The following is a 24814-nucleotide window of genomic DNA, read 5'->3' as shown; positions in this document are numbered from 1 at the left end:
GACTCTTGGCAACCCCACAGACTGCAGCATGCCAGGTCTCCCTGCCCATCACCAACTCCTGGAGTTTACTCAAACTCATGTCCATCGGGTTGGTGATGCCATCCAACCATCTCATCCTCTGTCATACCCTTCTCCTCCTGCCTTCAATCTTTCCCAGCATCCGGGTCTTTTCCAGTGAGTCAGGTCTTCACATCAGGTGGCCAAATGATTGGAGCTTCAGCTTCAGCAACATCCTTCCAATGACCTGTTAGGCAAAAGGAACTGTTCAGATGTGATTGAGTTATCCGTGTTTTTTAAAATAATATTTAAATTTTATTGTAGTATAGTTGATTTACAAGAGTTATTAGTGTTGAAACGAGGAGATTATCCTGGACTATATGGATGGGCCCAGTCTAGTCAAAACAGTTTTTAAGAACAGAGAATGTTCCAGGTGAGAGCAGATGTGACATCGCCGGCTTTGAAGATGGGGAGGGGCCCACAAGCCAAGGAATGTGGGTGGTCTCTAGAAGCTGGAAAAGGCAAGGAAATGGATTCTACCTCAGAGTCTCTGGAAAAGAAGGTGGCCCTGCTGATACCTTGATTTCAACCCGGTGAGACCCCTTGCCTACACACACTTCCTTGGTGGTCCAATGGTTAAAAATCTGCTTTCCAATGCAGCGGATGTGGATTCCATCACTGGTCGGGGAACTAAGATTCCACGTGACTCAGCTAAGACTTCCCTGGTGGCTCAGATGGTAAAAGCATCTGCCTACAATGCGGGAGACCTGGGTTCAATCCCTGGGTTGGGAAGATCCCCTGGAAAAGGAAATGGCAACCCACTCCAGGATTCTTGCCTGGAAAATCCCATGGACGGAGAAGCCTGGTGGGCTGCAGTCCATGGGGTCACAAAAAGTAGGATACGACTTCACTTCATTTCACTTCTTCAGCTAAGAAAGTCCGCACGTCTGTGCCACAACAAAGACCCCATGGAGCTGAACACCACCCCCTGCCCAACCCCGCTTCCCCGCGGTCCCCAACTAAAAGACTTCTTACCTGCAGACCTATGAGATAATAAATTTGTATTGTTTTAAGCCACTAGGTTTGTGGTGATTAGTTACAGCTGTGATAGTAGACTCATACATGCAGATTCTTCAGATAAAACGATGTAGAGGCTACATTTTATTCTGCTTCTATGTAGGACTCTCTCATGAGATCAAATGGAGGGTCTAGAGTCTATGAACTGAAAAAGTGAAAGTGTGAGTCGCTGAGTTGTGTCCGACTCTTTGCAACCCCGTGGACTGCAGCCCACCAGGCCCCTCTGTCCGTGGGATTCTCCAGGCAAGAATCCTGGAGTGGGTTGCCATGCCCTCGTCCAGGGGATCTTCCCCACCCTGGGATTGATGCCAGGCCTCCAGCATTGCAGGCAGATTCTTTACCATCTGAGCCACCAGGTGCCCCATAAAAGGTGGTGGTTGTGATACCAATTGTGAGAATAGGCTATTCTGGGGAATTTCTTTCTGTTTTTCTGAAGTAATCTCTTTCTCTTTTTTAAAAATTAACTTTTATTGGAGTTACTTTACAATGTTGTTAGTTTCTTCTGTACAGCGAAGGGAAGCAGTTGTACGTTTATGTGTGTGCTAAGTCTCTTCATTCCTGTCCAACTCTGCGATCCCAGGGACTGTAGCCCACCAGACTCTTTCATCCATGGGATTCTCCAGGCAAGAATATGTGAGTGGGTTGCCATGCCCTCCTCTAGGAGGGGTCTTCCCGACTCAGAGATCAAACCCACGTCTCTTACATCTCTCACATTGGCAGGCAGGTTTTTAAAATCAACCAGCACCATCTGGGAATCCCCATATGTTTACACATATCCCCTATTTTTTGGATTTCCTTCCCATTTAGGTCACCACAGAACACTGGGTAGAGTTCCCTGCGCTACACCGTAGGTTCTCCTTTTGACGATCCCCAGTGGGGTCAGTAGACAGATGACCAACTGGAATGGCGAGAAAATACGGAAGGAGGTGCTTCCATTTTCAAGATGCACACAAACATGTCACTTACCTAAAGCCAGAGGTAGAGGCTATCATGAACCATTTAGGTCTCTGGCAGCTTGGAGACATATGTCTTCAGTCATGACCTAGGAAAACACTTTCTTCTTCCCCAGCATCTTCCACAGGGCATCCTTGATCTCTTTGTTCCTCAGACTGTAAATGAGCGGGTTCAGCATGGGGATCACCAGTGAATAGAACACAGATACCACCTTGTCTCTGCCAAACGAGTAGTTGGAGCTGGGCCGCAGGTACATGAAAAGGGCCGTCCCAAACAACAGAGTCACCACCATCAGATGCGAGGCGCACGTGTGGAGGGCCTTCCTGCGACCTTGCACCGAGCGGATCTTCAGGACAGTAGCCACTATGTGACCGTAGGAGCCAAGAAGGATGAGGAACGATGTGCCCCCAACGACGGCCACCACGAGGAAATTCACCACTTGACTGGAGAAGGTGTCGGAGCAAGAAAGTGCCAGGACCGGTGGGAGGTCACAGAAGAAATGGTCGATGAGGTTGGGTCCGCAGAAGCGGAGCCGAAATATGGAACTGGACTGGACCAGGGAGGTCAGGAAGCCGCTGACGTAGGCTCCAACCACCATGCGGGTACAGAGGCCCCGGGACATGATGGCGGAGTAGAGCAGCGGGCGGGAGATGGCCGCGTAGCGATCGTACGCCATCGCCGTCAGCAGGAAGCACTCCGTTAGACCGGCGCCCACGAAGAAGAAGAACTGAACGGCGCAGCCCAGGAAGGAAATGCTCTTCCGTTCCCGGAAGAAGTCGGAGAGCATCTTGGGAGCCACTGCGGAAGAGTAGCAGATGTCCACGAAGGACAGGTTGCTGAGGAAAAAGTACATCGGCGTGTGTAGACGGCTGTCACCTCTGATCAGAAAGATGAGGGCCAGGTTCCAGGTCAGGGTCACCAGGTAGATGCCCAGGAAGGTCACAAAGAGGAGGGCCTGCAGTTGTGGATGGTCCCCAAACCCCAGGAGGATGAACATGGTCACTGATGAGCCGTTCCAGGCTTTAGTTGTGGACGTGTTTCCCATGGAGGAGGACAAGATGCAGACCTGGGATCATGATAATAACCCACAAGACAAATGATGTCAGCAAATAATTATTAAATGCATAAGAGGAAGGCAGATTATTACAGACAGTTACATGTGTGAGTGCTAAATCACTTCATTTGTGTCTGACTCTTTGTGACCCTTTGAACTGTAGCCTGCCAGGCTCCTCCATCTGTGGGATTTTCCAGGCAAGAATACTGGAGTGGGTTGCCATTTCCTCCTCCAGGGGATCGTCCTGACCCAGGGATTACACCTGCGTCTCCTGTGTCTCCTGCATTCCAGGCAGATTCTTTACTGGCTGAGCCATCAGGGAAACCCACAAAGAATTACAACAGAGAATTACCACAGATAATTACAACACAGAGAATGCAACGATTCTCTCTCTCTCTCTCCCTTAGAAGTCAAATGTCTTAAATTTTAATATAATATGGAGTGGTTTATATGAGCTTATGCTTTGGATGCAGACTCCCTGAGTTTAACTCCTACCTCTACCATTTGGTAGCTGTGTCACTTAGGGTGAGATGGCTAACATCTATAGACTTCAATATCCTTTTAAAATCTGTGGGACTTCCTGTGGTCCAGTGGCTAAGACTCCACACTCCTGGGTTCAAACCCTGGTCAGGGAGCTAGATCTCCTATCTCACAGCTTAAGAGCCTGCAGGTTGCAGCTAAGACCCTGGGGAGCCAAATAAATAAGTAAATAAAAATAAATATTAAAAAGGTGTTTGTTTTAAGAATAAAATAAGTCAACATATATAAAGTGACTGGCATCTAGTAAGTCCATAAAGAAAGTTATTATTAGGACAGTTTTCTGTGTCCCAGGTGACTTATATCATGCCCTGACATAACTGTTTACTTAACATTATTCCAGTTTCAGTATTGGAATGGAGAAGCCAACATAGGGACGGGGCTCAGCTATTTAGTTGGGAAACAATCTGTAAGGCATTTTGAATGTTTTTAATCCAAAGGATTAGGCCAGACATGCATAGAAATGCTCCTAATTGTCAAATATTAGGTCTGAATATATTAATGTGGTGTCAGTCTCAAAGTTGTCTTCAGTGTTACCTCTCTAAGCTGTTTGTTAAGAATGTGGGCCCTGGATTTGGACTATCTGGATTCAATTCCCAGCTTTACCACTTAATAGATGTGTGATCTTGGGCATGTCACTTGAATTCTCTATGACACCCTGTATAATTAGAGATAATAATAGCTCTATCTATCTATCTATCTATCTATCTATCAGAGATTCCCAGTGGTATTAGTGGTAAAGAACCTGCCTGCCAATGCAGGAGACATAAGAGATGAGGGTTCGATTTCTGGGTGGAGAAAATCCCCTGGAGGAGGGCATGACAACCCACTCCAGTATTCTTGCCTGGAGAATCTCATGGACAGAGAAGTCTGGTGGCTACAGTCTATAGAGTCACAAAGAATCGGACATGACTGAAGAGACTTAGCATGCACGCGTATCTATCAACTTTCTCTCTTTTTTTAATTGGCTGCTCTGGGTCTTTGCGCATGCAGACTTTCTCCAGGTGCAGCGTGCTGGGGCTGCTCTCTGGCTGTGGTGCCCGGGTTTCTCCTCGTGGTGGTGTCTCCCGTTGCAGAGCACGAGCTCTAGGTGCATGGGCCTCAGTCGTTGCAGGATGCAGACTCAGTAGTTGTGCTGACTGGGCTCAGTTGCCCCACAGCAGGTGGAATCTTCCTGGACCAGCGATTGAACCTGTGTCCTTTGCAATGGCAGGAGGATTCTTAACCACTGGACAACCAGGGAGTCCCTCTATCTATCTATTTATTTATCATCTTTCTAATCTGCTTTAGGATATTCCTGGCTCATAGTAAGCATTCTACAAGTGTTTGTTGTTGCTATTGTTTAAAGCCTCAATTATAAACCATCTTCAATTATATTCTTAGAATTTCCAGTGTATGAAGCATCTTTCAAGATTAGGGACTTCCATTTAACCCCACTTTGTAAGAATTCTCATCAGTATCTCACACATCCACATGCAATCTCAGTCTTTCCATGTCAATCAGAGGAGAACTTCTGCCATCCCTCTCTAAGCTGAGGTCCTGTCCCTACAGGAGGCACCAGGAAAAGTGTGGTCAGAGTGTGAATGAGCCTTAAATGTTTGGAATACATCTTAATGCTTCTTCATGTTTTATCCCAAACAATTTAGAAGTCAACCAAATTACCTTCACTATCTTTTAAGTCATATTTTCAGCCTATTCTACTTCTTAAAATATAGAAAATCCAATAAATTTCATTTATTTTTGAAAAGGAAAATATTTTATGAATCTTAAAGCAATATATGAGAACTGCAAAATAATTTGCTCAGCAAACAACTGTGAAATACTCACCCTAAAAACCATGTGCTGTTCCTGATTGGTGCAAAAAAACCTTGAAACTGGAAAGTGTGACATTCTATCTCCTGAAATAACAGTACTTACATTTTGGTATATTCTTTTCAAGTGAAAGTAGATGCATATATGCGAGCATGTTAGTATCTTGCAACACAGACTCTATAACTTACAGTTATTAGAGAAATTATTCCAGGACAGTGGCTTCACTCTTTGGGAAATAACACTTTCTCCATTTGCTCTGAATTTTTCTTGCACAGTTTAGGAGAGCTACTTCATTTTAATATCCCCAGTCTTTCATAAATCAATCCATTATCTATCCATTGCTTGTCAAGGTCTCATAGACCTTCTTCATTTTCTTCTTGGAACTTACACAGAGAGATGCTCTTAGAATTGGGGTCCACCCTCCTCCCACTTAGTAGCTCCTGCTGCAGATTTTTCAGGACCAAAGTCCTCAAATTTGAGTAGTGAGACCATGTGAGCTTCATCTTAGCCATCACCATGCCATCATTTGTACAGTTTAGGAGATCTCTTGCAATCCCAATCTTACCAATGTGTTTTTTCCCCCAAAGCCTTTAATTGATTAATTATCTAAATTATTGGAGTGCAATTGCTTTAAGTGTTGCGTTAGTTTCTGCTGTAAAGCAAAGTGAATCAGCCGCATGTGTACACACATTGCCTTCCTCTTGAGCCTCCCTCCCACGCTCACCCGCCAGATAAAGATGTCGTACGTATATACATGGAGTGTGACTCAGCTGTAAAAAGAACAAAACTGGGTCATTTTTAGTGATGTGGATGGATGTAGAGACTGCCATACAGAGTGAAGTAGGTCAGAAACAGAAAACTAAATATCGTATATTGACCAATGTGGTTTTCAGCTTTATCCTGTGTTCAGAGGTTATGCATCCATTTGTGACAGGTATGTAGAGTTCTGAGAATCAGGAGAGGATTTTTCCCTCTTGTCAAGAAGAAAGGGACCCACAAGAAAGTTTAGAATAATCTGTGGCAGGCATGGAGCCACATGGAGAAATTTGGAGGCAAACAGACACGGCTCTGCTGGAGCTCTCCCTGTTCTAAGTAGGGACCCGAGCTTGTGATGTGCTTCAGGCTCTCTGGGGGTCCCCATTCAGGTTAGAAGGAAGGGGAGTGGGATACAGTAGTGGTTATGACACTGGTGAGGCTTCGGGACAAGTTTAAGGGTTCTAATCCTGACTCAGCCACTTGCCAGTGGTGGGGGACTGAGCAGTTCTGGTAGCCATTCCGAGGGTCAGTTTCTTCATTTGCAAAACAGGGGTAACAGTGACACGTAACAGAGTTGTGTAACTATTGCCTAAGACAACGCGGGGAAGGTCCATGGGCTCTGAGAGTGGATGCTTGCTGAATAACCTGGCACTGTCATCGTTACCATCAGTGAGTACTCCCGCCTCACATGATAGGTTAAAGTGTGCTCTCTTGCAGAAATAAGGAATTCACTGATGGCCCATCTAGGTATATAAGAAGTGTCTGGGGTGAGATTGAAGAATTGAATAATCTGAGGGTTGATACGTCAACTCAAAGTCTGTTTTGAATGTTGCCATTAGGAGGGATGGTTGGATGGCATCACCAACTCGATGGACATGGGTTTGAGTAAACTCCAGGAGTTGGTGATGGACAGGGAGGCTTGGTGTGCTGAGGTTCATGGGGTCACAGAGTTGGACATGACTGAACGACTGAACTGAACTGATTGGGAGGGAAGGTTTTCATATTTAGGAATGAAATTCCCCATCTCCCTAATCAGAAAGTGAAGCCAGACAAATTGAAACAAGAGGTAAACTTCATCCAAGGGTTTGTTCCAACATATGGATGCCTTGAATGCTATTCTGGAACATTAAATAGAAGGTATCTTTTTTTTTTTTTTTTTAAGAAGGTATCTTAAGGGCTGCGTGAAGCACTTTACATCACTGAACTCTGTTCACGAAGAATGGCTTCCTTCCGTGGGAGAGGAAGAAAATCTCTTTCATTTTGGCAAGAAACCCTGGGAGGTTCAGTTTGCTCTGAATCTCCTCCTGCTCATGAACCTGTGGTGTAGGTATAATCAGCGCCAGGCCTGTTTTTCAGAGTTTGAGGGGCCCAGTGACTTCGTTGGATTTATAAATGCTGGAGCTGCATTTCTGTGGATACCATGAGCCTTCAAGGCCACGGTGAAGATACAATAATGCCATAAAATGAAAAACCTAGCACATGACATTCTGCTGTATCTGAAATGGATAAACACCAAGGACCTACGGTGTGGCACGGGGAGCTCTGCGCAGTGTTATGTGGCAGCCTGGATGGGAGGGGAGTTCGGGGGAGAATGGATCCATGCACGTGTGTATGTATATGTGTGTATATGTATATGTATGTATATGTATATGTATGTATATTTATGGGTGAGTTCCTTTGCTGTCCACCTGAAACTATCACAACATTGTAAATCAGCTAAACTCCAATACAAAATAAAAAGTTAAAAACAAAAAATAAATATATTAAAAAAAAAAAAAAAACAACCTAGCACCTGGAAGACACTCAGGAATTGATGGGATCTGGTTGAACTGATTTGTGACTCAACTTATCTCTTATGAAACATCTTCAAGAAAGTGTTAAATTTTGTAACCAAATAAGCCTAATCTGTGTTTAACAGGGGCTTCCCTTCTGTCTCAGCTGATAAAGAATCCTGCAATGTGTGAGACCTGGGTTCGATTCCTGGGTTGGGAAGATCTCCTGGAGAAGGGAAAGGGTACGTACTCCAGTATTCTGGCCTGCAGAATTCCATGGACTGTACAGTCCATGGGGTCACAAAGAGTCAGTTGGGAATGCAAGAAAAACAAGGCAACAATGTCAAGGGGAACCTCAGCCAAACTAGTTTTCTGTGATCTTCCCATCATCCTTCTTGTCACTGGGCAAGAACCCAGTGCCCTTAAGGTCTTTCTTTTCTAGGTCTGTCTATCATCTGAAGGTACCAATGATTGGTGGACGTGAATGAGTCCCTCTTGATGTAAGGTGAGAATTCAAAAGGCACCCAGACTTTCACCCAAGAATTAGGACTTAGATGGCAAAATTCAAGCCTTCAGTCAAAAAAGAGAAGGAGAGTTTCAGAGGCTTGAGGTCTCTGCAGTGTTTCAAAACTCTGCCACATGTAGTCTGGCCCAATTACAGCCCTTCCAAGTTGCTTTGCAGACTACTTATTCATAACTGGGCCCATGTTCAAGGGTATAGCAATTCCTTCAGAAATTTTATGTCTTCTTAATTATCTTCCCAGTTGCAAGGACTCAATATAGTTCCAGAACCCATTAAAGGAAAAGTAAGGTAGAAACAAGATTGGGGATAAATTTGGGGGAAAACAGGCAGAATTGAGAGGCCCATGGGGGAAAACTGAAAGCCAAAGAGCTCTTTCCTCATCTACAATCGGCTTGCACGTCTCGGATGCACTTTGAAAGTGTGCTCTGTAAGGTAAGATGAATGCGAGCATGAAGACAGAAAGTAAAAGGTGAATGACCGCACTCACCCCTCCCTCTTGTTCTGCCTGTCACTCAGCTTACGCTTGTCTCGCGATCTGCTTTGGAAGGCATCAGATCTTGCTTCAGGACTTGCTTCCAGTTCCCAAAGTGCTAACAGGTTTGAAGAGCAAGCTTGAGGTTGGTTTGCTCACCAAAGATAAAAATATCCGCTTGTTGCTTCTAATGTGTATTTGCGGGCAGAAAAGTAGAGAGAAAGGATATACAGGAAGAAGAGGGGAGGACGTAATCTTTAAGAAGCTCTCTGGTATCAACTAACATCTGTACTTGGGCTCATTTGGGAAGTGTTTAAAAGCTGGGGTTAGGGGTGAATTTGACAAAGGGTCTTTTCTTTCTCCTTGGAGACGTTTTATTATATTTGCCCTGGAGGGTCTTATATTTTTCAAAAGAGAAAGGAATGCGTCACCCAGATTTACAGATTTGTACTTAATTGATCTCTGGGGTGGTGTGGAGAACATATATTCATATAAAATCTCTGAAGACACTGCTTATTAAGCTCTATCCCAGTGGCCAGTTCCTCTGATCCCCCAAGGCTAATCAAGATCTCTTCTTACAAAAAAAAAATCTCTGCTGGTATTACTTGGTGAGCAAAGTCAGGGTGGCTGCGGAGCACAAAGGATAAGATAAACACTCTGCAGGAGAAAACAAGATCACCATGCAGCAGTACTTAGTCTCTTCTGTCCTGTCTGACTCTTAGCGACTCCATGGACTGTAGCCCAGGCTCTTCTGTCCATGGGATCTCCAGGCAAGAATGCTGGAGCGAGCTGCCATTTCCTACTCCAGGGGGTCTTCTCAGCTTAGGGATCGAACCCATGCCTCCTGTGTCTCCTGCATTAGCAGGTGGATTCTTTACCCCTGAGCCACCTGGTTGTGGACACTTTCATTTTATTTGCTAATCAACACATAATTTCCTAATGACTCATTTTGAGCTTGTCTTATCTAGCTATTCCAAAGAGTGTAATATATTCACTTGTTTTCTGGAAGTATCATGTTCACATTATTCACAGATACTTAGTGTTCCTAATCTAATTAGTGTTAAATAATTAGTGTTCCTAATCTCAGAATAATAAAAATTGACAGGGATAGCAAAGGTCATTGTTTATAAAAATCACTAGGCCAAGATTTTCTGAAAATGAAGTCTTTTTAAAACTATGTCCAAATTAGTTGGCATTTTAACCGAAACATATAGTTCATATTTAATGAAAGTATATAGTTACTTCAGAACAACAATAATAAAGATTATCATACATTTCTAATAAACTGGTATCAGAATATTATAGTTGGCAGTATTTCTTTGGAGACAAATGGGGATTTAAAAATCACATTGATAATCTGTCCTATTTGAATAGCTCTTATATAATGGTTTTCATATAGGTTGTACATCATATGATCCTCACAAAAATATCCAATGTTGACATGTTTGAATGCATCTCACAGATGAAGCATGCACTTATGTGAGGTCAGTTGAAGGTCACAAGGCTACACAGATGGAACTAGGTGGGATTCAATCCTATGCCGTGTGATAACCTTAGTCCTTTTTTAAAAATTCTATGATGCCCTCTGTTTGAGATTGCTCTTTCATTTTGTCTTGATGCCTCTTTTTAAGAATTAAACAATATGATTTGTTTAAAATAGTACTGTGAATGTGAACTTGCAATGTATCTGTTCTCAATCACATTATTCTTCTCAAAATGTATTTGTTTATTAATGTTACTCATCATTTACAATATGCCCAGGGAATTCTCCATCTGCCTGGTCTGATTTATTTACAAAAATCAAAGTACATGAACGTTTTGAGCTCACATACTTAAGGAGCTCATGGTAGAGTACTTAGAGCTTGATGGCATATAGCATGTGTGTGTGCCTAGTCGTGTCCGGCTCTTTGTGACCCCATGGGCTATAACCTGCCAGGCTGCTCTGTCCATGGGATTTCCCAGACAAGAACACTGGAATGGATTGCCATTTCCTTCACCAGGGGATCTTCCTCACTCAGGGATCAAACCCCCTCTCTTGCATCTCCTGCATCGGCAGGCAGGTTCTTTACCAGCTGAGCCACCAGCAAGTCAAAATGCTGGGTTCTCATGTGGATTTTAGGGCTTCCCCACTAGCTCAGCTGGTAAAGAATCCACCTGCAATGCAGGAGACCCCGGTTTGATTCCTGGGTTGGGAAGATCCCCTGGAGAAGGGAAAGGCTCCCCACTCCAGTATTCTGGCCTGGAGAACTCCATGGACTACAGTCCATGGGGTCACAGAGAGTCGGACAGGCTGAGCAACGTTCACTCTCTTGTGGATTTGAGTCCTGATTGTTGTTGCTCAGTTGCTTGGTCATGCCTGACTCTTTGCGAACCTGTGGACTGAACCACCCAGGCTCCTCCGTCCATGGGATCCTCCAGGCAAGAATACTGCAGCAGGTTGCCATCTCCTTCTCCCTGTAGTCCCTCAGTCACCTCTTAGAGCTCACTCTACTCTGTTCCATTGATCTATATTTCTGTCTTTGTGCCAGTACCATACTGTCTTGATGACTGTGGCTTTGTAGTAGAGCCTGAAGTCAGGCAGGTTGATTCCTCCAGTTCCATTCCTCTTTCTCAAGATTGCTTTGGCTATTCAAGATTTTTTGTATTTTCATACAAATTGTGAAATTATTTGTTCTAGTTCTGTGAAGAATACTGTTGGTAGCTTCATATGGATTGCATTGAATCTATAGATTGCTTTGGTTAGTATACTCATTTTCACAATATTGATTCTTCCAATCCGTGAACACGGTATATTTCTCCATCTGTTTGTGTCCTCTTTGATTTCTTTCATCAGTGTTTTATAGTTTTCTATGTATAGGTCTTTTGTTTCTTTAGGTAGATATACTCCTAAGTATTTTATTCTTTTTGTTGCAATGGTGAATGGTATTGTTTCCTTAATTTCTCTTTCTGTTTTCTCATTGTTAGTGTATAGGAATGCAAGGGATTTCTGTGTGTTAATTTTATGTCCTGCAACATTACTGTATTCATTGATTAGCTCTAGTAATTTTCTGGTAGAATCTTTAGGATTTTCTATGTAGAGGATCATGTCATCTGCAAACAGAGATAAATCCACATACCTATGGGCACCTTATCTTTAACAAAGGAGGCATGGATATACAATGGAAAAAAGACAACTTCTTTAACAAGTGGTGCTGGGAAAACTGGTCAACCACTTGTAAAAGAATGAAACTAGAACACTTTCTAACACCATACACAAAAATAAATTCAAAATGGATTAAAGATCTAAATGTAATACCAGAAACTATAAAACCCCTAGAGGAGAACATAGGCAAAACACTCTCTGACATAAATCACAGCAGGATCCTCTATGACCCACCTCCCAGAATATTGGAAATAAAAGCAAAAATAAACAAATGGGACCTAATGAAACTTAAAAGCTTTTGCACAACAAAGGAAACTATAAGCAAAGTGAAAAGACAGCCTTCAGAATGGGAGAAAATAATAGCAAATGAAGCAACAGATAAAGGATTAATCTCAAAAATATACAAGCAACGCCTACAGCTCAATTCCAGAAAAATAAATGACCCAATCAAAAAATGGGCCAAAGAACTAAATGGACATTTCTCCAAAGAAGACATACAGATGGCTAACAAACACATGAAAACATGCTCAACATCACTCATTACCAGAGAAATGCAAATCCATACCACAATGAGGTACCATTACAGGCCAGTCAGGATGGCTACTATCCAAAAGTCTACAAGCAATAAATGCTGGAGAGGGTGTGGAGAAAAGGGAACCCTCTTACACTGTTGGTGGGAATGCAAACTAGTACAGCCGCTATGGAGAAGAATGTGGAGATTCCTTAAAAAACTGGAAATAGAACTGCCATATGACCCAGCAATCCCACTCCTGGGCATACACACCGAGGAAACCAGATCTGAAAGAGACATGTACACCCCAATATTCATCGCAGCACTGTTTATAATAGCCAGGACATGGAAGCAACCTAGATGCCCATCAGCAGACGAATGGACAAGGAAGCTATGGTACATATACACCATGGAATATTACTCAGCCATTAAAAATAATTCATTTGAATCAGTTCTAATGAGATGGATGAAATTGGAGCCCATTATACAGAGTGAAGTAAGCCAGAAAGATAAAGACCAATACAGTATATTAACGCATATATATGGAATTTAAAAAGATGGTAACAATAACCCTATATGCAAAACAGAAAAAGAGACACAGATGTACAGAACAGACTTTTGGACTCTGTGGCAGAAGGCGAGGGTGGGATGTTCTGAGAGAATAGCATTGAAACAAATACACTATCAAGGGTGAAACATCACCAGCCCAGGTTGTATGCATGAGACAAGTGCTCTGGGCTGGTGCACTGGGAAGACCCAGAGGGATGGGATGGGGAGGGAGGCAGGAGGGGGGACCGGGATAGGGAACACATGTAAATCCATGGCTGATTCATGTCAATGTATGGCAAAAACCACTACAATATTGTAAAGTAATTAGCCTCCAACTAATAAAAATAAAAATAAAAAAAATAAAATTTATGATTCTAAGAAAAAAAAAAAACAAACTCATTCTACAATTCATGCACACTTCCACGAGGTGGCAGCAACATTCCATAAGCAGTGGTTCACCAACTTTTTTGGCACCAGGGACAGGTTTCAAGGAAGACAATGTGTCCATGGATGGGGGTGTGGGGGGTGTTGGTTTCGGGAGGATTATTCAAGTGCGTTGCGTTCATTGTGCACTGTATTTCTGTCATTACATCACCTCCATGTCAGACTGTCAGGCATTAGAGAGGGAGGTTGGGGACCCCTGCCATAGGGGGTCTAAACTAGTTGACATCTCTATAATGGTTTGTTAATTGATACTTTTGAATTGTGGTGGTGGAGTAGACTCTTGAGAGTCCCTTGGACTGCAAGGAGATCAAACCAGTCCATCCTAAAGGTAATCAGCCCTGAATATTCATTGGAAGGACTAATGTTGAAGCTGAAGCTCCAATACTTTGGCCACCTGATGCAAAAAATTGACTCACTGGAAAAGATCCTGATGCTGGGAAAGATTAAGAGCAGGAGGAGAAGGGGATGACAGAGGATGAGATGGTTGGATGGTGTATTGACTTAATGAACATGAGTTGGAGCAAACTCCAGGGAAGCCTAGCATACCACAGTCCATGGCGTTGCAAAGAATCTGACAGGACTTAGTTACTGATGGACAACAGCAGGGTAGTTATCTCAGTTGTAACAATGTTGTTTGAGCTCTTAAAGTCTTCTTTAGTGCTTCTGTGTATATGAAAGTGAAAGTGAAAGTTGCTCAGTTGTGTCTGACTCTTTGCAACTCCATGGACTATACCGTCCATGGAATTCTCCAGGCAAGAATATATATATATTCCATATATATATTCCATATATTATATTATATATAATATAATATATAATTATATATAAATATATATATATGTGTGTAGTTAAGTGGAAGTTGAAAATTTTTTTTAGAAGCTCTCCTGATCCAGGAATGGAACCAGGGTCTCTTGCACTGCAGGCAGATTCTTTACCAACTGAGCTATCCAGGAAACCCTTAAATTTTTTTAGGGCTTTTTAAAAATTAATTTTTGTTGGAGTATAGTTGCTTTACGATGTTATGTTAGTTTCTACTGTAAAGTGAATCTATATATGTATACATATATCCCTTTTTTTAAAATTTCCTTTTCATTTAGGTCAACACAGAGCACTGACTGGTTGCATATATGATTTAAAGCCCTCCCAAACCTCTAAATGTCCTTCACTATTGTATCTTATCTTTGGTTGGAGAAGGAAATGGTAACCCACTCCAGTATTCTTGCCTGGAGAGTCCCACGGCCAGAGAAGCCTGGCGGGCCCCAGCCGGGGTCACAAAGAGTCAGACACAACTGAGAGACGAACACGACATTATCTTTGGAACGCCCAGCGAAAAGACTTTGAATCTATGTTAGCTTAATGTTTTTACTTATTGCCAGTGGAAGAAATACTTAATGAGATAACTTTTAAACTCCAATTTGAGAATCAAGATTGTATTTTACCTCCAAGCACCTTTGGGTTTTGCTTTGAAACACTTAATGTATCCTTTAAAAATAGGCATAATAAAATGTTAAACAAGCATGAAAGCAAATCCTATTTTAGGAGGAGCTGCCAGCAAACAAACTCTAAGAGGCGTAGAATCTTGGTGAGTTAAATTTTGGGTTGAATTACAAAGAAATATTTCCTAAGTATTTGTAATTCTATGTGGAGTTTCCTTGCTTTTTGTGTTTTCATACATTCTGATGCTTGCTTAAACTGCTTTAAATTCTTTAATTTAACCATATTTGAAATTTTATATTTTAAAGTAAGGATATGGAGAGTTTATGGTTATATCTGCTTCCCTGGTAGCTCAGTTGGTAAAGAATCTTCCTGCAATGCAGGAGACCCTGGTTCGATTCCTGGGTGGGGAAGATCTGCTGAAGAAGGAATAGGCTACCCACTCCAGTGTTCATGAGCTTCCCCTGTGGATCAGTTGGTAAAGAATCTGCCCACAATGTGGGAGACCTGAGCTCGATCCCTGGGTTGGGAAAGTTCCCTGGAGAAGGGAACAGCTACTCACTCCAGTATTCAGAATACTCACTTCAGTATTCAGAATACAGTATTCTGGCCTGGAGTATTCTGGCCTGGACCATACAGTCCATGGGATCTCAAAGAGTCAGACATGACTTTCATTTCATTTCGATGGTTTTATTTAGGTGAGTTAAATAAGGCAACTTTATTTCTCATTCTTAAACTTTTTGTAGAGAAGCCTGACACATACACTGCGTGTCCCTACTCTACATTTTCCTGGCCGGTGTAGACATTGCTAATTTATAATTTGATCTTTATACTTGACCTTCTTTGTAGATAATCATTATCACCATAATCAGAGTTTGCATGGCAGATGAAATCTATTAGCACTCTCTTTTATCAGCCTTTTTTAATCCCAAGAAAATGTATAGGTCATAATTAGAGGTTTACCTTCTAAACGATCCCAGATCTGAATTCAGTATCAAAACTCATTCATAGTTAGTTGAGTTTGACTCTCCTAGCCTTTGGATTTCCTGGACCAGTTTATCTTCAAGCCTAGCAAAGAATGTTTCTCTTGACAAGAAAATCTTGCCATCTCTCCTTCACAGTCTATTCTGGGGGTCACTTATCTGCTTTTCTTTGAACAATCTGCATGACTAAAAATTTCCCCTGAATTTGTTTATTACTGTTTGTCAAGGGCTTCCCAGGTGGTGCTAGTGGTAAAGAACCCACCTGCTGATGCAGGAAACAGAAGAGATCTGAGTTCGATCCCTGGGTCAGGGAAATCCTCTGGAGGAGGGCATGGCAACCCACTCCAGTGGGTTTCTTGCCTGGAGAATCCCACGGACAGAAGAGCCTGGCAGGCTACAGTCCACGGGGTTGCAAAGAGTCGGACATGACTCAGCAACTAACACTTTTACTTTCACCTTCATATAGAACTATTTCTGTCAGCTCATTTTTATTTTCAGACTGAAGATTGCTAACTTGATCTCCATGAAACAGATGAACTTCTTTTGGTAAACTTTACCCCGATGTAAGGGCTTCCCGGGTGTCACTAGAGGTAAGGAATCTGCCTGCCAGTGCAGGAGACGAGAGATGCAGGTTCGATCCCTGGGTGGGGAAGATCCCCTGGAATAGGAAATGGCATCCCGCTCCACTACTCTTGCCTGGAGAATCCCATGGACAGAGGAGTCTAGTGGGCTACAGTCCATGGGGCCACAAAAAGTTGGACATGACTGAGCACATTCCTATATAGAAAGTTTCAAAAAACAAAAATTTTTCAAAAAACGAAAAATCAGTTTCTCAAAATTTCAGCCTTTTGGAGCCTGAGAAATTCTTGGAGAGGGAGCCCAATTCCCTCAGGCCCAGCAGGGGTGAAGGGGAGTGGTTAACAGACTCACCCAAAGCAACGCAACCAGGTTGTAACAATGTTGGGAGCAGCACCTAACATGTGAAAGCGTTGAGGAGCTGTTTTCATCAGGATGAAACTAAGTCACAGCAAAAATCAGATAGGAAGGGAAGAACTCTTGGCTGTGACCCTAGAGATAGAGTTGACTTCCCTGGTGGCTCAGAGGGTAAAGCGTCTGCCTACAATGTGGGAGACCCAGCTTCAATCCCTGGGTCAGAAAGATCTCCTGGAGAAGGAAATGGCAACCCACTCCAGTATTCTTGCCTGGGAAATCTCATGGATGAAGGAGCCTGGTGGGCTACAGTCCATGGGGTCACAAAGAGTCAGACATGACTGAGAGACTTCACTTTTACTTTCAGCTAACATTACTGAGTGAGATATCTATATCTATATATTTTTTTTCATTAGCTCTATGCTAAGATGTGCTTATTCACATCTCATTTCAGGATCACATCAATCTACTTGAGGTAGGAATTATTACACCAGTTTTAAAAGTGAGGAAATTGATATTTAAAAGATTCAAAATTTTGTTAAATGTGGACTCGTGGGCACAATGGGGGAAGGAGAGGATAGGACAAATTAAGAGAGTAGCATGGACATATACACTATCATATGCCACAGTGATGGCTAGTGGGAACCTGCTGTTTAGCCCAGGGGGGCCACCTGGATGCTCTGTGGTGACCTAGAGAGCTGGGATGGGGGGGTTGGGAGGCTCAGGAAGGAGGGGATATATGTGCACATATGGCTGATTTATGTTGTTGTACAGCAGAAACTAACACAACATCCTAAAGCAATTATAGTCCAATTAAAAAAATATATGTGGATGGAATGGTAAGATATCTGGGGTTTGATTCAAAACAATCCATCAGGAAAGGACTGTCAGAGGATAAAGATGAAACAAGATATTGCTAACCAAGGGGGTACATAGAGGTTAATTATATTAATCTCTTTATCGGCGTATGTGTTTGGAATTTTCCGTTATACAAAATTTTTTTGTAAAGGAAAAAATAAACACCGCTTGGGAAAAAATTAAAAACTTGTTACATGTCTGTACGAATAAAATGACAGAGCCAGAATGGGAACCCACCTCTCTTAGTTAGAAGCTTGTTCTTTAGGCACTGTATTTTAGCACATGCCTCGGTCTGTTTGTGTGTGGTTTCCTGTTAATGAAGGGTCTCTTGAAGTGGAAGGCTGCCCACCAACACAGCAGGAAGTCTCCTTGGACCTGGATCAGGGGAAGCTCAAGGAGAACACGGCAAGGGGCTGTGACTGAGACACTGGCGACCGGTGGTTGCCCTGTTCTCCACCACCCCCAGAGAGTAATGAGCGCTCAGCAATGTTTAGCTCTGATGACTGCTGGGTTTTTACCTTTGGACCCAGGAGTGACAAAGCCCACGTGGAGGCAGAGTGCGGCTACCCGTCTCCATTAACGTAATGACGTAATGACGCATCAAGGGCCATTGGAAGACCTGATAATCAAGGAAGGGATTCCAGAAGCAGATGCTACTGTTTGCCTGAGGCCAAAGTATAAAAGAACGGACTGAACCAGAGGCCAGAGGTAGAGCTAATGAAACAGACATAGAGCATTGTGGAACGCAGATGGACTGAAATTTGTAAAAGGTGTTATTGGAGCAAAGCGACCAATAATTCTTCTCTTTTGGCTTCAGAACTCAGGACACTTCTGCCTGATGTAACTCAGTAAATTTAGCTCCCTTCCTCCCGCCTCACTTACCCAACAAATGACAACTCTAAATTTAAGCACTTCCCACATTTTATCTGTATAAGGGGCAGAGTAAATCTATTCATCTCCAGGGATGATTAAATGAGTTAATATAAATCAAGTCCTTAGAACAGTGCCTGGTACTCAGTAAGCCCTAATAAATGGTTGTGATTTTATTTTGTATCCCATATTGTGTGCTCAGTCACTTAGTCATGTCTAACTCTTGTGACCCATGGACTGTACACCGCCAGGCTCTTCTGTCCATGAGGTTTCCCAGGCAAGAATACTGGAGTGGGTTGCCATTTCCTCCTCTGGGGGATCTTCCCAATCCCAGGATCAAATCTGGGTCTCTTGCACCTCTTGCATTGGCAGGCAGATTCTTGACCACTGTACCACAGGGAATCCTCCAGTTACATGTTATATTATTATAACTGAACACTTATTATAAGCCAAACACTCTGCTAAGCTCTATGAATAAACAGTGAAGAAAATTCATTCATTAAACAGATATTTACTGAGCCTATGTCCCAGACACTGTTCCAGGGACTCAGGATAGATAAACACACAGAACAAATACAACTCTCTGCCTGCCTTTGAGTAGCTTACGTTCGTAGGGAAGATTTCATTAAGATAAGAAACACTGAACTCATCTAATTTCCTCTTTGATAAGATGAATAGATCAATATTATAGTGAAGAATTGTCAGTTCTTCTTGTTTTTCTTTTTTATTAGCATCCCAAATCTTTCTTTAATAAAAGAATGTATATTTATTACTAGCCTAGGATTTTGTGAAAGTGTTAGTGGCTCAGTCGTGTCCAACTCTTTGTGACTGTGGCCAGCCAGGTTCCTCCATCCATGGAATTCTCCAGGCAAGAATACTGGAGTGGATAGCCATCCCCTTCTCCAGGGGATCTTCCTAACCCAGGAATTGAACCTGGGTCTTCTGCATTGCAGGCAGATTCTTTACCATCTGAGCCACCAGGGAAGTCAATAGGACTTTGTATATACGTTGCAATTGTAAATATGAAAATCTTATACACCATAAATAAATGTGAAAGTCCTATACACCATAGGACTTTGTAAATACATTGCAATTGTAAATATGAAAATCAGTTCCTTATCCATTCATCTGCTGATGGGCATCTAGGTTGCTTCCATGTCCTGGCTATTATAAACAGTGCTGTGATGAACATTGGGGTGCACGTGTCTCTTTCAGATCTGGTTTCCTCAGTGTGTATGCCCAGAAGTGGGATTGCTGGGTCGTATGGCAGTTCTACTTCCAGTTTTTAAAGAAATCTCCATGCTGTTTTCCATAGTGGCTGTACCAGTTTGCATTCCCACCAACAGTATAAGAGGGTTCTCTTTTCTCCACACCCTCTCCAGCATTTATTGCCTGTAGACTTTTGGATAGCAGCCATCCTGACTGGCGTGTAATGGTACCTCATTGAATGGATAAGGAAGCTGTGGTACATATACACCATGGAATATTACTCAGCCATTAAAAAGAATTCATTTGAATCAGTTCTAATGAGATGGATGAAACTGGAGCCCATTATACAGACTGAAGTAAGCCAGAAAGATAAAGACCATTACAGCATACTAACACATATATATGGAATTTAGAAAGATGGTAATGATAACCCTATATGCAAAACAGAAAAAGAGACACAGAAGTACAGAACAGACTTTTGAACTCTGTGGGAGAAGGTGAGGGTGGGATGTTTCAAAAGAACAGCATGTATATTATCTATGGTGAAACAGATCACCAGCCCAGGTGGGATGCATGAGACAAGTGCTCGGGCCTGGTGCACTGGGAAGACCCAGAGGAATCGGGTGGAGAGGGAGGTGGGAGCGGGGATCGGGATGGGGAAAACGTGTAACTCTATGGCTGATTCATATCAATGTATGACAAAACCCACTGAAATGTTGTGAAGTAATTAGCCTCCAACTAATAAAAAAAAAAAAAAAGAAAATCAGTTCCAACACATTTATTAAATTAATGTCTTTAAAGAAAGGGACTTAATAATCATAATAAGAACAAACTACAGTGAAAGGTGCATAGGATGGACGTCTAGTGTTCAGAGTGCAAGTTGGCCGCAGTCACTGTTCTGTGGTGAAATGAGACGCGGTTGTAAGATTATCTGGATCACAGTTAGTCTTCTTGGCTTTTACTGTTCAGTGAATTGCAGTGAATAATTGTGGGGAGATTTAAAATTTTTAGCAAATACAAAGCTAGGAATAGTACTTACTTATTTTTAACAATTTGATAGAAATATCTTTAACAGACAAAAATTGCACATAGTTAAGGTGTACAACTTGATGTTTATATACATATATATGCATACACTATAAAAAGATCAATATAATCAAGTTAAATAACTTGTCTATCCTCTCTACATAGTTACCCATGTGTGTTTGTGTGCCTGTGTGAATGTTTAGTGTGAGAAGATTTAATTTAAGATCTATCCTCTTAGTAAACTCCGGGAGGTGGTGATGGACAGGGAGGCCTTCCATGCTGCAGTCTGTAGGGTTGCAAAGAGTTGGACATGACTGAGCAACTGAACTGACCTGATCCCCTTAGAAAACTTTCAATATACAGTAGCATTACCTGTTGTCACCGTGCTGTTCATTAGACCCCCAAGTACTGATCCTGTGTGGGTGAAACCTTGTACCCTTTGACCAACATCTCTCTCTTCCCTCCACCCCACTCCAGCCCATGGAAACCATTGGTCTACTCTTTACTTTTATGAATTTGACTTTTTAAGATTCCACATGTAAGTGGGGTCACGCAGAATTTGACTGTCTGTGTTGGCTTATTTCATTTGGCAAAGTGTCCTCCATGTTTGTCTGCATCATTACAAATGACAAGATTTTCCTTCTTTTTTTCAGGCTGAATAGTATTCCATTATCTGTCTATCTATCTTAAATTTTCTTTATCCATTCATCTGTCAAGTTTAGGTTGTTTCCAAATCTGGACTATTGTGAATAATGCTGCAGTGAACATGGAAGTATATCTCTTCAAGGTACTGATTTCATTTCCTTTGGCTATATACCCAGAAGTGGAATTGCTGGGTCATGTAGTAGTTCTGTTTTTCTTTTTGCAGGAACCTCCATACTACTTTCCATAGAGGCTGAACTCATTTACATTTTCGCCAATAGTGTGCAGAGGTTCCCTTTTCTCTACCTCCTCACCAACAATTGTTAATAATAACCATCCTAAAAGGTGGAAGGTGATATGTCATTGTGGTTTTGATTTCCATTTCTCTGACAGTTAGTGATGTTGAGAATCTATTCATGTGAAACAATTTTTAATATGATGAATGATGAACACAATCATCGTTCAATCAATGGTTGCAATGGTTGCAAACATGCCTGGGTAATCAAATTCCATAAAATAATAAAATACATAAACTTTAATTTTACCATCAAGTCTTCCCCAGGGCACTTCTGCCTTTTTACATCCATTTATATTTCTTCATTTTGATGCTATTGTCAGTGCCAGCCTGTATTTCTTAATGCAGAGTGTTTATGGGCTTACCTCATGTCTTAAAAATAATAATTTGGTCTGGCCTGATGACATCCAAATTTCCCCTTGCCTCTCCCTAAGTATTATCCTTAAATATGCAATGAATCCTTCCCAACTTCTCTTGCTCAGAAAGTACTGGTTTCTGCTTTTCCATGACCTGGCCAATTTCAGTCAGCTTTGCTGTTGCTTCCTTCTTTCTCCTCACACCCAAAGGTATGCAAATAGTGCTGTATCCCATAATGATGCTGATCAAGCTAGTCCAAATTTTCAGCTTTTTATGATTTTATGCAGTGATTTGTATAAAAACTTATTATAGGGACTTTCCTGGTGGTCCAGTGGCTAAGACTCCACACTCACCGAGCAGGAAGTCTGGGTTGGTGGGGGAACTTGATCCTACATGCAGCACCTGAAGGTCCCGCATGCCACGACTGAGACCTGGGGCAGCTAAATAAATAAATAAAAATAAATATTTTAAAAGTTTATATAATTATAAAAAATGCCTAGTTCTAAGCATGCATTTACTGATACATGTATATACACTGCACATATGTGTGTTTATATATATTTATATCCCTTTCCCTTTAATTTTGCTACCTAAAAGAATGGATTGTTTTCATTATGGGTTGAATCTCCTCCCTCAAAATGGAACATGCAAAATACTATAACCAGTTGTATTTACTTCCTTTTTTGGATTCTTATACTAAATATATGTAAAATAGAAGAAATTCTTAACTTTATTGTTAATCTGGGTTGATATTTTCAAGTCAGAAAGTCTAAAAAGCCATAAGAAACCCAAACCTAAAGGAGCCCTGAGACGCAACCTTCCACTCTTCAACTGAGAAAATAAAAAGATTAAATGACTTTTCCACTGTCTCCAGTGAGTTGGGAATAGAGTTTCGAACAAAATTCAGATTTCTGACTCCCAGTCTCTCTCTCCTCTATTAGACTGCTACTCTTGTCAGCAAAGTATAGAGCACACAGATTTTTAAATAGTAGGAAGGGATTATCACAGGCTGATTTGCTCCCAGAAGACTTTGCCTAGCAGGTGGCCAAACTTGGTGTCAGCTGTATGGTATTACAGGAGATATCCACTGGTAACGAAGTCTAACTGACCACAGGATTGCTTCCCTCTTTTGTGCAGGAAGCAGGTCTGTGGCTGGAGGAAGGAACAGCACCATTCTGTGACAGAATTCATCCTCCTGGGATTTTCAGGGCAGTCCCAAATGCAGATTTTCCTTTTTGCATTATTTCTGGGCATTTGGGCTTCCCTAGTAGCTCAGACGGTAAAGCGTCAGCCTGCAATGCGGGAGACCTGGGTTTGATCCCTGGGTCGGGAATATCCCCTGGAGAAGGAAATGGCAACCTACTCCGGTACTCTTGCCTGGAAAATTCCATGGATGGAGGAGCCGTCCATGGGATCGCAGAGAGTCGGACAGGACTGAGCGACTTCACTGGGCATTTACCTCCCGACCCTAGCCTGGAACCTGAGCCTCATCGCCGTCATCAGGGTGGACTCACACCTCCACACGCCCAGGTACGTCTTCCTCAGTAACCTGTCCTTCCTGGACGTCTGCTGCGTGTCCTCCACGGCCCCCAAGGCGCTCTCTGACAGCAGCACAGCGCAGAAAACCGTCTCCTTGGTGGGCTGTGCCGCGCAGTGCTGGGTCTTCTGCAGGCTGGGGCTGACGCCTGCTTCCTTCCGGCGGCAGTGGCTCTGACCGCGGGGCTGCGAATTTGCAGCCCGCTGCCCTGCACGGCCTCCTATCCCACACCCTTTCTTTCAAGAAGGCGGCTGGGGCCTACATGGGTGGGTTCCTCAGTGCTGTGATTGAAACCTGCTCGGGCTATCGGAACGATTTCTGCGGGCCCAACGTGATCAGCCACTTCTTCTGCGACCTTCCTCCAGTCCCGGTTCTGTCCTGCTCTGATCCTTTCCCCCGCCGGGTGGTGACCTTCCTCGCGGCTGTGGGCGTTGGGGTGCTGTCTGTCCTTGTGGTCCTCATCTCCTGTGGTTGCACTGCCGTCCTGACTATCAGGTCAGCTAAAGGGAGGACCAAGGCCTTCACCACCTGTGCCTCTCATCTGGCTTCTGGGACCCTTTTCTCCGGTTCTGGCCTCTTCATGTACACGCGACCGAGTTCCAGTTACTCCCTGGACGGGACAAGGTGATGTCCACATTCACTGCTCTGGTGATGCCTATGGTAAATCCCATCATCTACAGTCTTAGGAACAAGGACATTAAAGATGCCATGAGGAAAGCTGTGTAATTTCTCATGGGCATTGCTTTTTCTGACCCTGATATAACGTTCGCAGTGAAGCTGTGAGCTGGGTCACTTGTTCAGACTCATGGCTTTGGACTAGTTGATCTACATAATTTGTGCTGATCACGCCCCCCCCCCCTTTTTTTTTATCAATATCCCTCTAACAAGTTTCCTATTGCTTATTGGAAAAAAGGTTTGGCCATTATTTGTTTCTAGAATGAACAGCAGTTGTATAGATTGAGATTAGCAGAAAACGTCACCGTGACGAAGGCTGATCAACTTGGAATATCAAAGTACGAGTGTGTGTCTGTAGGCAGAAGACACTGGAAAAATTGTTAGTCCAGTATTTAAGG

At 42.7% G+C, this 24814-nt stretch overlaps 1 protein-coding gene and 1 pseudogene across 1 annotated transcript; one reads left to right on the top strand and one right to left on the bottom strand.

Moving 5' to 3' along the window:
* Positions 1–2116: 2116 nt before the first annotated feature.
* LOC122679308 (olfactory receptor 5A1) lies at positions 2117–3073 on the bottom strand. Its single transcript, XM_043879923.1, has one exon. The coding sequence runs from the start codon at positions 3071–3073 to the stop codon at positions 2117–2119; it is 957 nt and encodes a 318-aa protein (XP_043735858.1).
* Positions 3074–8931: 5858 nt separating this feature from the next.
* LOC122703443 lies at positions 8932–24467 on the top strand (annotated as a pseudogene).
* Positions 24468–24814: the final 347 nt, after the last annotated feature.

This window comes from Cervus elaphus, chromosome 1 (assembly GCF_910594005.1).
Source record: "Cervus elaphus chromosome 1, mCerEla1.1, whole genome shotgun sequence".
In the NCBI taxonomy this organism is placed as follows: Eukaryota; Metazoa; Chordata; class Mammalia; order Artiodactyla; family Cervidae; genus Cervus; species Cervus elaphus.
The sequence above is the reverse complement of the archived record's forward strand: the minus strand, read 5'-3'. Positions and strand labels throughout refer to the sequence as shown.

Bases quoted from the DNA above. Each gene is read 5' to 3' on its own strand.
- LOC122679308 (XM_043879923.1), bottom strand. From the start codon at position 3,073: ATGGGAAACACGTCCACAACTAAAGCCTGGAACGGCTCATCAGTGACC.